We start from the raw sequence: 13,511 nt of genomic DNA, 5'->3' as shown, positions 1-13,511 counted from the left end.
GCTGTTTATATATCCATAAACCACAGTAAACGATCTAGACTATTAATTGAATTACCAGAAAACATGCTATAATTCCTTTAAGGAAACAAGCTGCTGCAACAGCTCATAAAATAATGTTTAGATTTTCTGTTTGCATAAAGTAACTTGTTTAAGTGTTGAGATCTGAAAAAATGAAATATGAGTAGTCCCAAAAAGGCTGACGTACAGAGAATAAACCTTTCTTCTGGTGCCACCAAGATAACTCATTTTTTGGCTTAAATAACCACGTCTGTGTCCTCTGCATTAGTTTTTATATTTTATTTTGAAGTAGGTTGAAGAAATACTGCATGTCCCTTGTGGAAAAAATTTGTTTTTTGCCAATATTTTAGTATTTTCTAACAAAATATATATATATATATCACTAAAAGGATTTAAAAAAAATGTATCTGAAATAATTTTTTAATTTTGTTTCTATAGTGAAGTCATAAAAACCAGCAGCTGAACTGCTTTACAGTAATTTTTCTGTCTTCTGGATGTCTATTAATGTTCTGATTCTTGAACATAGAAGCAAAACCTGAGAGGCTGTGGATGGACTATGTGAACACATGAACAATAGTGTTCAAAACAATAGCAGTCCAATGTGACTAACCAGATTAATCCAGGTTTTTAGTATATTTTTTATTGCTACATGGCAAACAAGGTACCAGTAAGTGCAGTCGATTCTCAGAAAACCAACAAGACCCAGCATTCGTGATATGCACGCTCTTAAGGCTGTGCAATTGGGCAATTAGTTGAAAGTGGTGTGTTCAAAAATTGTGAAAAAACAGGTGTGAATCAGGTGGCCTCTATTTAAGGATGAAGCCAGCACTTGAACATGCATTTCTCTTTGAAATCCTGAGGAAAATGGGTCGTTCAAGACATTGTTCAGAAGAACAGCGTACTTTGATTAAAAAGTTGATTGGAGAGGGGAAAACTTATAAAGAGGTGCAAACAATTATAGGCTGTTCAGCTAAAATGATCTCCAATGCTTTAAAATGGAGAGCAAAACCAGAGACACGTGGCAGAAAACGGAAGACAACCATCAAATTGGATGGAAGAATAAGCAGAATGGCAAAGGCTCAGCCAATGATCAGCTCCAGGATGATCAAAGACAGTCTGGAGACGTCCAAACCAACAATCCAATCGAGAACTTGTGGGGTGACATCAAAAATGCTGTTTCTGAAGCAAAACCAAGAAATGTAAACGAATTGTGGAATGTTGTTAAAGAATCTTGGAGTGGAATAACGGCTGAAAGGTTCCACAAGTTGGTTGACTCCATGCCACACAGATGTGAAGCAGTTATTAAAAACTGTGGTCATACAACAAAATATTAGTTTAGTGATTCACAGGATTGCTAAATCCTAGAAACAAAAAAGTTTGAACAAAATAGTTTTGAGTTTGTAAAGTCAACAGCAGACACTGCTACTTTTTTAACACACCCCTTTCAACTAATTGCCCAATTGCACAGCCTTAAGAGCTGGTTGGTTTTCTGAGAATCTACTGCACCTACTGGTACCTTGTGTGCCATGTAGCAATAAAAAGATATACTAAAAACCTGGATTGATCTGGTTAGTCACATTGGACTGCTATTATTTTAAACACTACTGTATGCCACTATTTATTTATGAAATTACCAGAAAACGCTGTTATTAAGCTGTATTATGACAGATTTTGTTATCGAGATGTAAAATATTGTGGTATTCTTTTTTTTTGCCATATTGCCCAGCCCTACCTCACAATTATTTGTCAGTGAGATGGCAAAAAACCCCCAACCTATAATAATAAGGAAACAAGCTGCTGCAACAGTTTATAAAATATTGGTTAGATTTTCTGTCTTAGGTCTCATAAAGAACTTACTTGTGTAAGTGTTGAGATCTCAAATAAAGTCTCAAACAGGCCACCGTACAGAGAATAAACAGTTCTGAATGACAAACTGGAGGTGACACCGTTCGATCAAAACAAAAATCTGTTGTGTAATGAGAAACTCAGGTTCACACAGCTGCAGAGAAAACTAAATCACAACAGAAAAACATCACTAAAAGTCACCTGGAACATTTTTCTGTTTCTGTGGTTAAACTGAAAACACAGAGAAATCACATGAGTTTCTATCAGAAAATCATAAACAGACAAAGCAGCCGGCAGACTCTGTGACTGGAGGGCTCCTGTTCTTTCAGTCTCTGGATCCAGCAGGACCCGCTCCCAGCAGAATCAGCGGTCCGGTCTCACAGAGATCAAACCTGTGGCCTCTCAGGAACCTTCACTCTGGTATAGACGGAGGCCAGTCCACGTCCACAGACTGAGAGAGGAAACACACACAGACAATTCTACTGTCAATTCTTCTTCAAGTTATTTATTTATTATTATTATTATTAATGTTTACTGCAGTCATTCTGCTACCTGTTATAATTATAGTTTAATACTAAGGTCACATTTTATGCCCTTTAACCTTTTTTTCTTTGTGGAATAGAAAACCGTATCAAAAACTGATATTTTTATATGTATTTCATAGAAATATCGAGGTCAGACACTATTATTATTATTATCATCAGGGAGACCTTTTAGAGTATCTTGGAAGGGAGGAGTGTCCAAACTACAAAACCTTTCCACTGGGGTGCCCCAAGGATCAGTGCTTGGCCCCCTTCTCTTCTCAGTTTACACCACCTCACTTGGCACAATCATCCGCAATCATGACTTCTCATACCATTGTTATGCCGATGATACCCAGCTGTTCCTTTCCTTCCCACCAAACGACCCCACAGTCTCGGCCCGCATCTCTGCTTGTCTTGTGGAACTCTCCACATGGATGACAGAACACCACCTTCAGCTTAACCCTTCAAAGACGGAGCTCCTTGTCATCCCACCCCGTCCGACCTTATATCAGCCTATCAATCTTCATCTTGTTGATTCGCCCTGTACAACATCAGGAAAATCAGACCCTATCTGATCGAGTAACCGACACAACTCCTGGTTCAGGCCCTTGTGTTATCCCGTTTAGACTACTGAAACTCTCTACTGGCGGGTCTTCCTGCTGCACCACCAAGCCTCTGCAGATGATCCAGAACGCGGCTGCACATCTGGTCTTCAACCAGCCCAGGAGAGCACATGTCACTCCGCTCCTCATCTCTCTGCACTGGCTCCCGGTCACAACCCGAATCAAATTCAAAGCCTTGTCTCTTGCCTACAAAATAGCAACGGGCACAGCCCCGTCTTATCTGAACTCCTTTGTTCAGATTCACAAACCCTCCCGTCCACTACGCTCCTCCAGTGAAAGACGTCTGGCTCCTCCGCCGCTGAAGGCCTCTACGTCTCAAACCAGACTCTTCTCCTCTGTAGCGCCCCGGTGGTGGAACGAACTTCCAAACTCCATCCGTTCTGCTGAGTCCTTCTCAATCTTTAAGAAGAGACTGAAGACCAACTCTTTACTGAACACCTTCACTTTTGATCTACACTGACGACTACGACAAGTATCGCACTGACTGCTCTTGCGACCTATAAAGCACTTGTGTCCTAATGGACTCGAACTAACCCACAGCACTTACCCTTGCTATGACTTCATCCTTGCTTGTGTTGTATTACTCTCATTTGTACGTCGCTTTGGATAAAAGTGTCTGCTAAATGACATTGTATAATTATTTTGTCCATATATATAATATGATAAATCCAGATTTAAACCATCCTAACGATTATTAGCCGCTATAAAATTACAATATCTGAAGTTAATCATCATGTTTGATTTAAGCTGCAGAAGAACTCAAAGATGGTTTCCTTTAAACGTATAAAGAGACACAACATACCACGTATTTTAAATGTCTGAATGGATAATAATGTTGAGTCATGGAAAAAATGATTAGACCACCCTTGATTTCTTTAATTTCTTGTTCATTTTAAGGCCTGGTGCAACTAAAAAGTACATTTGTTTGGACAAATATAATGATAAAAACAAAAAATAGCTGATAAGAGTTTAATTTAAGAGCCGATATCTAGACATTTTCCATGGTTTTCTTGATAATAACCAAAATCATTTTCAAGAAAACTATGGAAAATGTCTAGATATGAGCTCTTAAATTAAACCCTTATCAGCTATTTTTGTTTGTCCAAACAAATGTACTTTTAGTTGTACCAGGCATTAAAATGAACAGCAAATCGAAGAAAAAACAAGGGCGGTCTAATACTTTTTCCCATGACTGTATATATTTGTGTTGACCTCACCTCCACGTCGAGCTCCAGGATGTCTGTGTCAGTCTTCAGCAGCTCCGACATGTTGGGTTTGGTGCGTCCGAAGTCTCCGTGGACGAACTCTTTGATATAACTGTCAGCTCACGTTCAGGACTCAACAACAGGAGGAGGAGAACAGATTTACTCCACCTTCACATCTCAGAGGTAAATATTAACTTCTTACTGTGCTGAATTTATCAGTATTTCCTCTCCTTTCTGTCCAGTATAAACCACGTATCTCCACATGTGCTGAATATTTGGGACAAACTGAAGGGTGAAATGTTCCTTTATGTATTGAGAAAATGATCCTGCACTGTAAAAAAACAACAACCAAAAACTGTAAATGGTTTGGCAGCAACACGGTACAGTAATCTTAAGTGACATAAAATGTGCCTATAAATAAAATGTATTATTATTATTAACACTTCCCATCAAATAACAGTAAATGTTATTTTTATGATAATTTCTTTAAAAATATGGATCATAAACAGTAAATATATTTTTAAAAATATATAAATCTGATGAATAACTGCATTTTTTTTTCACTTAAATATGAGGATGATTTCCTTTTACATCTTTTAAATTTTAACTGGAAAAGTAAAAATATTTGAGTATGTAGTGAAGTTTAAGCACTGACTGTATCGAGAACATTGTGGCTGTTCCTCTGGCGCCCTCCTATGGACACACTTTTTATTTTATATAAAACTCTTCAGAAAACAGACCTCACTGGTTTTAAATCCGCTAATTTTATATTTTAATGTGTGTTTGGCATCCTGAGAGCACTAACAGATAAGATAAGATGATAATATGTTCTGTATGATGAGGATACGTCCCAGCCTGCGTCTTCAGCCCCAGGTAGAAGTGATGAGAGTCCAGGAAGCGCACGTTCATGCTGTGGACGACTCGCTGACGGACGGCCAGCGCCCGCCGGTGCAGGACCCTCAGGGGGGTCTTCTGGTCCAGAGTCAGGTCCTGATGTGGTCAGAAGCAGTTCAGTTTATATTTTAATCTTCAGTGACTTTAATCCTGCAGTATCACTTTCTATCCACTGGTGGTCACTCAAACTCAATTTAAACACATAAAACATCCGATTTAAAGTGGAGTACAATTTCAAAACTTAATTTAAATAAATCAAAACAAATCTAAATTCAGCACCTAGATCTCCTGCACTGTGTGTAACTGTAACTTAATCCCTGTTTGTGTCCAGTCAGATCTGTCTAAGAGTGTGGAGAGATGTGTAGGTGAACAGGAATCCTCAATCGTGTGATCTGACCTGATTTGTGCTTTATCAGAATTGCAAATGTGTACGTGTGTGCGCATGTGCGTGTGCATGTGTACGCATGTGTATGCATGTGTGTGTTTATGTGCAATTGTGCGTAGGTGCGTGTATGTGTGTGTGCTCATGTGTCTGTGTACGTGCATGTGTCTGTATGCGTTCATGTTTGTGCATGTGTGTGTGTGTGTGTACCTTGATGTCATCTATGAAGGCGATGTCTTGGCTCTGAATGGGTTTGAGGGTCCAGACTAACGCCGTGTACGACTTGGTTTTCTCCTCCTCTCCTTCCTTCATGCGGCTCATGGCGTCCCTGCAGTTTAACACCTGTCAGCTATGTTCTGCTTCATTTATCTTATTCACATATATTTAATAATAATAATGCAGCTGCAGTTAAGTTTGTTTTCTCACCTGGTAACAATCTGCAGGTCTCTCACTCTGATCTTATCTGAAGACTTGTTGATGGCCTAAAAAACAAAAAAACAAAAACAAGGTTATAAGGCGTAAACACTTTGCATGCATGTGTGCGGCAATGACAACTTTGAACAGAGAACAGTCAGTAAATATCTCAAAAACTACTGTGAAAACTGCAGAGGATGTATAGTGTCTTAGTGTTTTCTGTGGGTTTGTAACCGTTCCTATAATTCCACCTTCAACTTTTCAGACTTCTTGTTGTGCATAAGAAAGATAAAAATCAACACTAGTGGACCATGCATATATATTTTGGTCTTGATTTTGTGTTGATGTTTTGTTTCTCTTTGTGTTTTGCAGATGTGCTTTAGGGAGCTAAGAATAGAGCTGCAGAAGCCAGCTGAGGTGGTTTGAGCATCTGTCTGCATCCTCCTGAGCACCTCATTTTGGAGTTTTTTTCCACACATGTCCAACTGTTAAGAGGCAAGGCAATACCCATCAGCTATTGCTCTGACAGCAAATTAGCCTCTGAGGATATATTTGAGCCAATATTTTTTGCAGTTTAGTGTATCCAAATAATGGATATCTTGGCCAAGACTTCCTCCTCCGTGTGCCGATAAGCAACATCATCTATACTTTTTCTAGATGATTAATGTATTGACGACATTTCGGCTAATCTCGATAACCAGATATCTGCATATGATGCAAATTAATGAAATAAAAAGCAAATAGAAAACTCAATCGTTCTTAGATGGTAACTGATGAGTTCCAAGATTATATTTTGGCCAATGTGTTACACTGTTACAACTATAGGCAGCTAAAATGTGATTGGTCAATACTATTTGGACTACAAACAGAAACTAGAGCACTTCCAACATCAAAATCTGTCCCATTGCTGACAGATTCTACTTGTACGTGTATCTGTTTTATCTGCCTTCTGAAAATCTTTTTGGCCTCAAGTAAACAAAAAACTTGACCAAATTCTGTAGTTGTTGAGATATTTTGCTCGGCAACAAAGTGTCGAGTGTTTTGTCTGCAGTTAGTGAGGTGAGTGATGATGATGAAGATGAAACAACCTCCTGTAGCTGCTTCATCTCCACTCTGCTGAATCTGGATCGGTGAGGATTCAGCAGCTCCATCGCAAACGGACGACCTGCCAGTCAAACCAAAACAGAGAATAAAAACAATAAAAACTCATTCTTCAAACATCAGGTGATAAAATCATCTGCAATAAAGAAAAGATGTGCTCACCGTTTCCCAGAGTGCGTACGTCCACGTCCTCCCGGCCAGACGAGGAGAAATTAAATCCTGCAACAAAACAAAAAGAAGGATCATCATGGTGACATGTTGCTGTTCTGCAGCCGTCAGAGCGCAGACTCACCATCGGCTCTGAAGGCGGACAGGACGGGCGCCGCGATCAGCTCCTCCACTGACGACTCCATCCTCCGCTCGCCGTCGATCACCCAGGGAGTCTGAGGCAGACTGCGGCAGAACTTGTTGTACCTCCCTGGACAACAACAAGACAAACGATTCATCTTCTTTTGATTCAGAATGCAGAAAAACATGTAAAAAGACTTTCTGTTGTGTGTGCTACAGAACCTGCCACAAAGACAGACACATGGAGACACTGGACGTCCTGAGGGCTGCAGCTGCTGCTCGGCCGCGCCGGTGGACACGGGTAATGTCTGCAGAATGAAAAAAAAAGGGGGGAAAAAGAACAAGTGGTCGCAAGCTTGTAGCTAAAATAATGTTTGAATTAATCACCAACATTTTGACATGAAAAGTCTCCTGCAAAATAAATCAACTATTATTTCAAACTGCACTTTTTAACCCTCTGGACCCCACGCATTTTCTTTAAAAAAAAATTGCCAAAAATCCACCGATATTCATAGAAAGAAACCGTCAAAGCAGACATTATCGTTGAAATTTAAACTTTCTGACAGACCTTGAATGAATCATTTTCTGTTATGAAAAATAAACAAAACTTGTGTTAAAATGTTTAGTTGTGTCAGAATGTGTCATTTAAAATAAAGCGTTTGCACACTAACCAGATTAATTATTAATTTTTAACTAACCTGTTAAAAACATTAAATTCTGCTCCTCAGAGACACTGTGAAGACATGATTGATTCTGCTGAGACCAACGGTCACGTGACAAATATTCACTGAAAATCTGTTTACACAGAGCAGAGAGGAGAGGAGAGGCTGTTTACACAGAGCAGAGAGGAGAGGACAGGAGAGGCTGTTTACACAGAGAGGAGAGGAGAGGACAGGAGAGGCTGTTTACACAGAGCAGAGAGGAGAGGACAGGAGAGGCTGGAAACATGACAATACTTCAATTTGTACAATATGTGGAGAAAACGTTTTTTTTCTACGCATGGAAAATATAATATAATAATATAATGTATATATAAATTCCATATTATTCCAATTTAAAAAAAAAAAATCAGAGAAATTCAACTTGTCTTTTTTTTCCTGATTTCTGTCATTCTAACTGTTATTCTGGCCAAAGACATGTTTGAGTTGTTCCCACTTCTAGCCATGATTGTGCTGATTCCACAGAGCTGCAGGACTTAAAGCTTTATATACTGCAGTAAAATACAAAGACACAGACGAAAATGTAAGAAAAGCAAAAAAAAAAACCCTGAAATGTCTTGTTGGGGTTCAGAGGGTTAAACAAAGTTACTGAAATATAAAAAATTTAAAAAATTAGATAGATAATTTAGAAATTTATATTACTGTAGGAATTTGGCATCAGATATCTTTTCCAGAGCTTTGACCACGGCCATCCTGGTGAACACCGACTGCAGAGAGAACAAATGCACAGTGATATATAGTTTTAATAACAGAAACCACTGCATTCAGAAAGTTTTCACTTTTTTCAAATTTTGTTATGCTGCAGCTTTACGCTAAAGTCATTTAAATACATTTTTTCTCTCATCAATCTACACTCAATACACCATAATGTCAAATTTAGAATTTTTTGCTAATTTATTAAAAAGGAAAAAAAAAAACCATTTAGATATTCTATTTTGTGCATTTATAGCGGTAATGCTCCCTCCTCTCTCTCAATCATCTAATGAAATAATAAAAAATCAGGAGAGACTTCTTAAGAGTCAGCAAAGACTACAGGAAGTACACTGCTTTTTCTTTAAAACAAGCCAAGATTTTTATTTTTTAATCAGCTCAATAGGTGCTGGTAGCTGGATTTAGTTTCCTTTGGACAGGGCCAGGCTAGCAATATGTCAACTATTCCTTTACAGAAAAGCTTCCTCGCCTGTTTGTTCTTGGTGGGTTTGAAGCAGTCGCCACACGTTGTTGCACTGAAACAGAAAACAGGAGAGAGAGAGAAGCATCAATATACTAAAGTTATGATTCATTCATTTATTTTTAAGCTTTCTGCAGATCTTCAGAGGTTTAAGGACTCACAGGAAGTGGCAGTCGGAGTCGGTCTCTGGGTGAGTGAACTCCACTCCGACCTCGAACGAACTCTGGAAGAAAGAATAGTTATCTGTGATTATTACATTTATCATCTAGCATGAAGAAATTATATTTATGTATTACAATCAGAAGGAGAAAAAATAAATTAAATACGTTTGACTCTTGTGCATCTTTTAAAAAAAGATGCTTTAATGTATATTATTTATATTGTTTTGGGTGATTTTTTGTTTGTTTTATTCTCAGTGTGGGATATGTCAGTTATTAGCTAAATTTATTTAAATTATTTAGATTATTTCTGCAATGTCAGATGTGCAAAGGTGATAATCCTTTTATATATTAGTATTATTTTCTATATATTATTTACTAATATTCTATTCTATTTCAATTTTCAAACAACTTCATTCCTGATCATAAATACCAAATATTCATTAAATTTTAACTCTTTAAAATGCCCATTTTATTTCAATCTGGGAAATGTGAAAAAACAACAACAATGATTTTACTGCATGTCATCAAACTCCAGAGTTTCTTAATACAGCAGCAACAATTCTGATGGAAACAGCATGTATTTGCCCCATAGTGTGAACAGGAGAAAGTTGTTTAACCTGGTGGAAAATACTAAAATCTACAGTTTTAAAGCCAGAGCTCGAGATTCAATTCTTGACATAGTAGAATGCATGATTTATTTTATGTTGAAAAATTAGTTTTAATGGAGACTCTTTTGTCCTTTTGAGCATTTTGGAATCACAGTTGTTTTTTACAGACTGATTATAGAAGCTCAGGTTACACTTAAAAAGTTTAAGGAAAGAAAAACCTCCAAATGTATGTCATATGAATAAAGGATCCAAAAAGATTGTTTGATGTCCCTAATACACATGCACACATGCACAAGGGTTAAATTAAAAATGTAATTTATAAAGTCAAGCTTGTATATGATTGTATACAACATGACTGAATTTTTCTCTCCTACCCTGGTGACCACGGCGACTCCGCTCAGCTCTTTGGCCACTCGGCCCTGCATGACCCACTTGAAGGCTTCCTTCACCTGGATGACATCATCTTTATCCACCGCCATGCTCTTCTCTCTGCAGGAGTCAAAGAGAGACAAATTACACTTCTGATTCCACAATTTGATGACTGGATGATTTAAAATAAGAAAATATTACTTTACCTGAGTTCCTTCTTCACATGAAGCCAACAGGAGTGCTGCAGGAATAAAACACTCATCAACAGTTGTAATAAAGAAGTAATAATGAGACACAAACTAAACAAATGCAGCTCTGTGGAATCAGCACAATCATGGCTAGAAGTGGGAACAACTCAAACATGTCTTTGTGCAGAATAACACAGTAAGAATGACATAAATCAGAAAAATCCCTGCAGGTGGACACTGGTTTAAAAAAATGTCCAACTGCCTAGCCATGAAGAAATTGATATATGCAGCTATGGGGAATATCCAAAGTTTTTTATTTATTATTTATTAAATATCTTGAAGATTATCAACCATGTTGTCATACACCAAGATAATGTAATCTTTCTCAAAATAGCAGCTGCATAAGAATAGCAGTGTATGTAATATATTAAAACAGACAATTAAAATAATAAACTAATATATGTATATATATATATATATATACACACACACACACACACACATATATATATACATACACATACATATAAATATATACAATAAATATAATTTTCCAAAAATAAATACATCATTAGCTGCAGCTGCTCCTATGGCTAAATTTATGCCATATTTTTGTAGAATTTACCATAATTTATTTTGATCATTTAAATTAAAAGCTACTTTTTTATCTATTTTGAATCAATAATTGAAATTGTGACAGACATTTGTCAGTAATCACAACAGAATAATATAAATTTTATAACAATATAATACTTTGAAAGGAGCCAATACTTCCGTCTTTTACTTGTAATTGAGTATTTTTAGACACACACACACACACACACACACACACACACACTCTCTCTCTGACTGACCTCGCGGACACACAGCTGAGCAGGCAGAGACACAGACAGCACCAGCGTGTCAAACTCGTACTTTTCTGCCTTCACTCTCTCTGCTATCTGTGAACAAAACATCATCAGGTCATCTTAAACATGATTTACTCTGACTCAGACATGTGAATATTTAACAGCACACACACACACCTTTACAGCCCGAGTCGTACTACAGAGTTCTTGCAGGATCCCCAAACACACCACACACACACCGTCCTCCTCCTCCTCCGTCAGTGTGACAGCAGCAGCAGCAGCAGCAGCAGCGTGTTCCTCTGCCGGAGCACCAGGCCCGCTAGGCTCCAGCTTTGCCCTTTTGCTAGGTGGATCTTCAGGTGGTTCTGATGCTGCTGCATTATGGGATTTGTTGTTTTCTTCTGTGGACTCTGCTGCTAAATCTTGGGATTTGCTATTGTCTGTACTGCTGACGAAAGCTTGGAGATCTTGGAGTGTATCCTGATAAAGAAAGACACATTGTATGACGGATCACAACTGGCAATAAAAGGGAACCACCAGTTTTAAATCAGCTGTAATTAAATATTTACCTGTTGGGGTTGTCTGTACGCAGCCTGGACGCTGACGCAGCAGAACCTGAGGATGCAGCGAGCGCAGCAGCCGGCCGCCAGCAGCTTCTGTACAATGGGTTTATCTTTGTCCTTCAGCGGCAGCATGACTCCAGACTGCAGGAGGTAAAGAGACGTTTTTTTATTTCACTGCAGTATATAAAATCTATACAAAATCTATAAGTCTTGCAGCTCTATGGAATCAGCACAAACATGGCTGGAAGTGGGAACAACTCAAACATGTCTTTGAGCAGAATAGCACAGTTAGAATGACAGAGATCAGAAGAAGTTGTATTTATCTGACAAATTGTTTATTAAAATTTTACAAAATGGAATTTATATATAAACACTTTTCCAAGTGCCCACAAGTGTCATGAATGTTGTAAAAAACAGACAAAATTACCATAAAAGTCACATAAAATTACCAGAATTTCACACCACCAGAATCACCAGAAGTCACAAAATAACACAAAAAAAATGTAAAAATATTTTTTAAGACACAAAACATAAAAAAGATCTAAAAATATAAAAAAGACCATAAAAAGACACCAAATGACCAAAAACATACAAAATATTTTTTAAAAGATGTAAAAATATAAAATAAGACACAAATTTACCAAAAAAGTCACAAAATAACCAAAATCAATTATGTAAAAATATCAAAAGAGACACAAAATTATCCCGAAAGACGTTAAGACAATAAAGGACCAAAAAAAGACAAAATAACACAAAAAGATCTAATAATATAAAAAAAGACACAAAATATTTTAAATGAAGGGCATATGACCAAAAAGAGTTTGTTCCAGATATTGCACGTATTGAAGTATTTTCATGTTTCCAGCCTCTCCTGTCCTCTCCTCTCAGCTCTGTGTAAACAGCCTCTTCTGTCCTCTCCTCTCTGCTTTCTGCCCTTCCAGTTGTCAGTCTGATTGAACCATTGTGGAGCATTTATTTCTCTCATGTAAAAAAAACAATCCTTCATACAAAATAACAAATTTTAAAGCAGACTTTACAACCCAAAAGCTTTAAAGGCAATTCAAACATATAGGGTAGACATCTGACTGGACCCAATCAAGCTTTTGTGGCTACTTTTCATCAGTAGAGAACATGATGTACACCAGGATCCTAAAACAATCCTGCACAAGAGGCTGCAGCATGTCCACTCTCTCTCTGAGCTAATTTAGCTAACACTTAGCTTTCAAGCAGCCATAATGAAAGGATGTGAACGCAAACAGCACAGACAGACAGCTGCTAAACACTCGAAACAAACCTACCGGGCACAGAGGCGGTGAATTCACGAAGATATACAGTAATAAAACAAGAAACGCTTCAGTTTCTGGTTAACATGTTCATCTAAAATGCTTCTTCCTTGCTAACTCAGCTATGACAGACGAAGCTAATCGATCCGGATCAGCGTCTTTTAGATTAATGAGAAAAAGGAAAAATAAAAAGAGGCTATACCTAATTGGATTTTGATTCATTTTGATTTTAGTGTATAATCTGTTAAAATGTAAAATAAATATAATATTTCAATTAAAAAATAAAGCGTTTATGAACGAGGTTAAA

General features: G+C 37.6%; 1 protein-coding gene across 1 annotated transcript; it reads right to left on the bottom strand.

Moving 5' to 3' along the window:
* Nucleotides 1–1,819: 1,819 nt before the first annotated feature.
* pus10 (pseudouridine synthase 10) lies at nucleotides 1,820–13,413 on the bottom strand. The gene is made up of 18 exons (XM_059331720.1): nucleotides 13,220–13,413; nucleotides 11,928–12,062; nucleotides 11,536–11,838; nucleotides 11,365–11,451; nucleotides 10,529–10,563; nucleotides 10,328–10,442; nucleotides 9,346–9,407; nucleotides 9,194–9,239; nucleotides 8,656–8,720; nucleotides 7,517–7,602; nucleotides 7,299–7,424; nucleotides 7,169–7,225; nucleotides 6,994–7,070; nucleotides 5,918–5,973; nucleotides 5,702–5,819; nucleotides 5,063–5,205; nucleotides 4,228–4,327; nucleotides 1,820–2,314 (listed from the first exon to the last, which is right to left on the bottom strand). The coding sequence occupies exons 2-18, from the start codon at nucleotides 12,051–12,053 to the stop codon at nucleotides 2,276–2,278; spliced, it is 1,641 nt and encodes a 546-aa protein (XP_059187703.1). The 5' UTR covers nucleotides 12,054–12,062; nucleotides 13,220–13,413; the 3' UTR covers nucleotides 1,820–2,275.
* Between the last annotated feature and the right edge of the window lie 98 nt (nucleotides 13,414–13,511).

This window comes from Centropristis striata, chromosome 1 (genome assembly GCF_030273125.1).
Source record: "Centropristis striata isolate RG_2023a ecotype Rhode Island chromosome 1, C.striata_1.0, whole genome shotgun sequence".
In the NCBI taxonomy this organism is placed as follows: domain Eukaryota; kingdom Metazoa; phylum Chordata; class Actinopteri; order Perciformes; family Serranidae; genus Centropristis; species Centropristis striata.
Note: the sequence above shows the minus strand (reverse complement) of the source record. Positions and strands in the feature narration are given on the sequence as shown.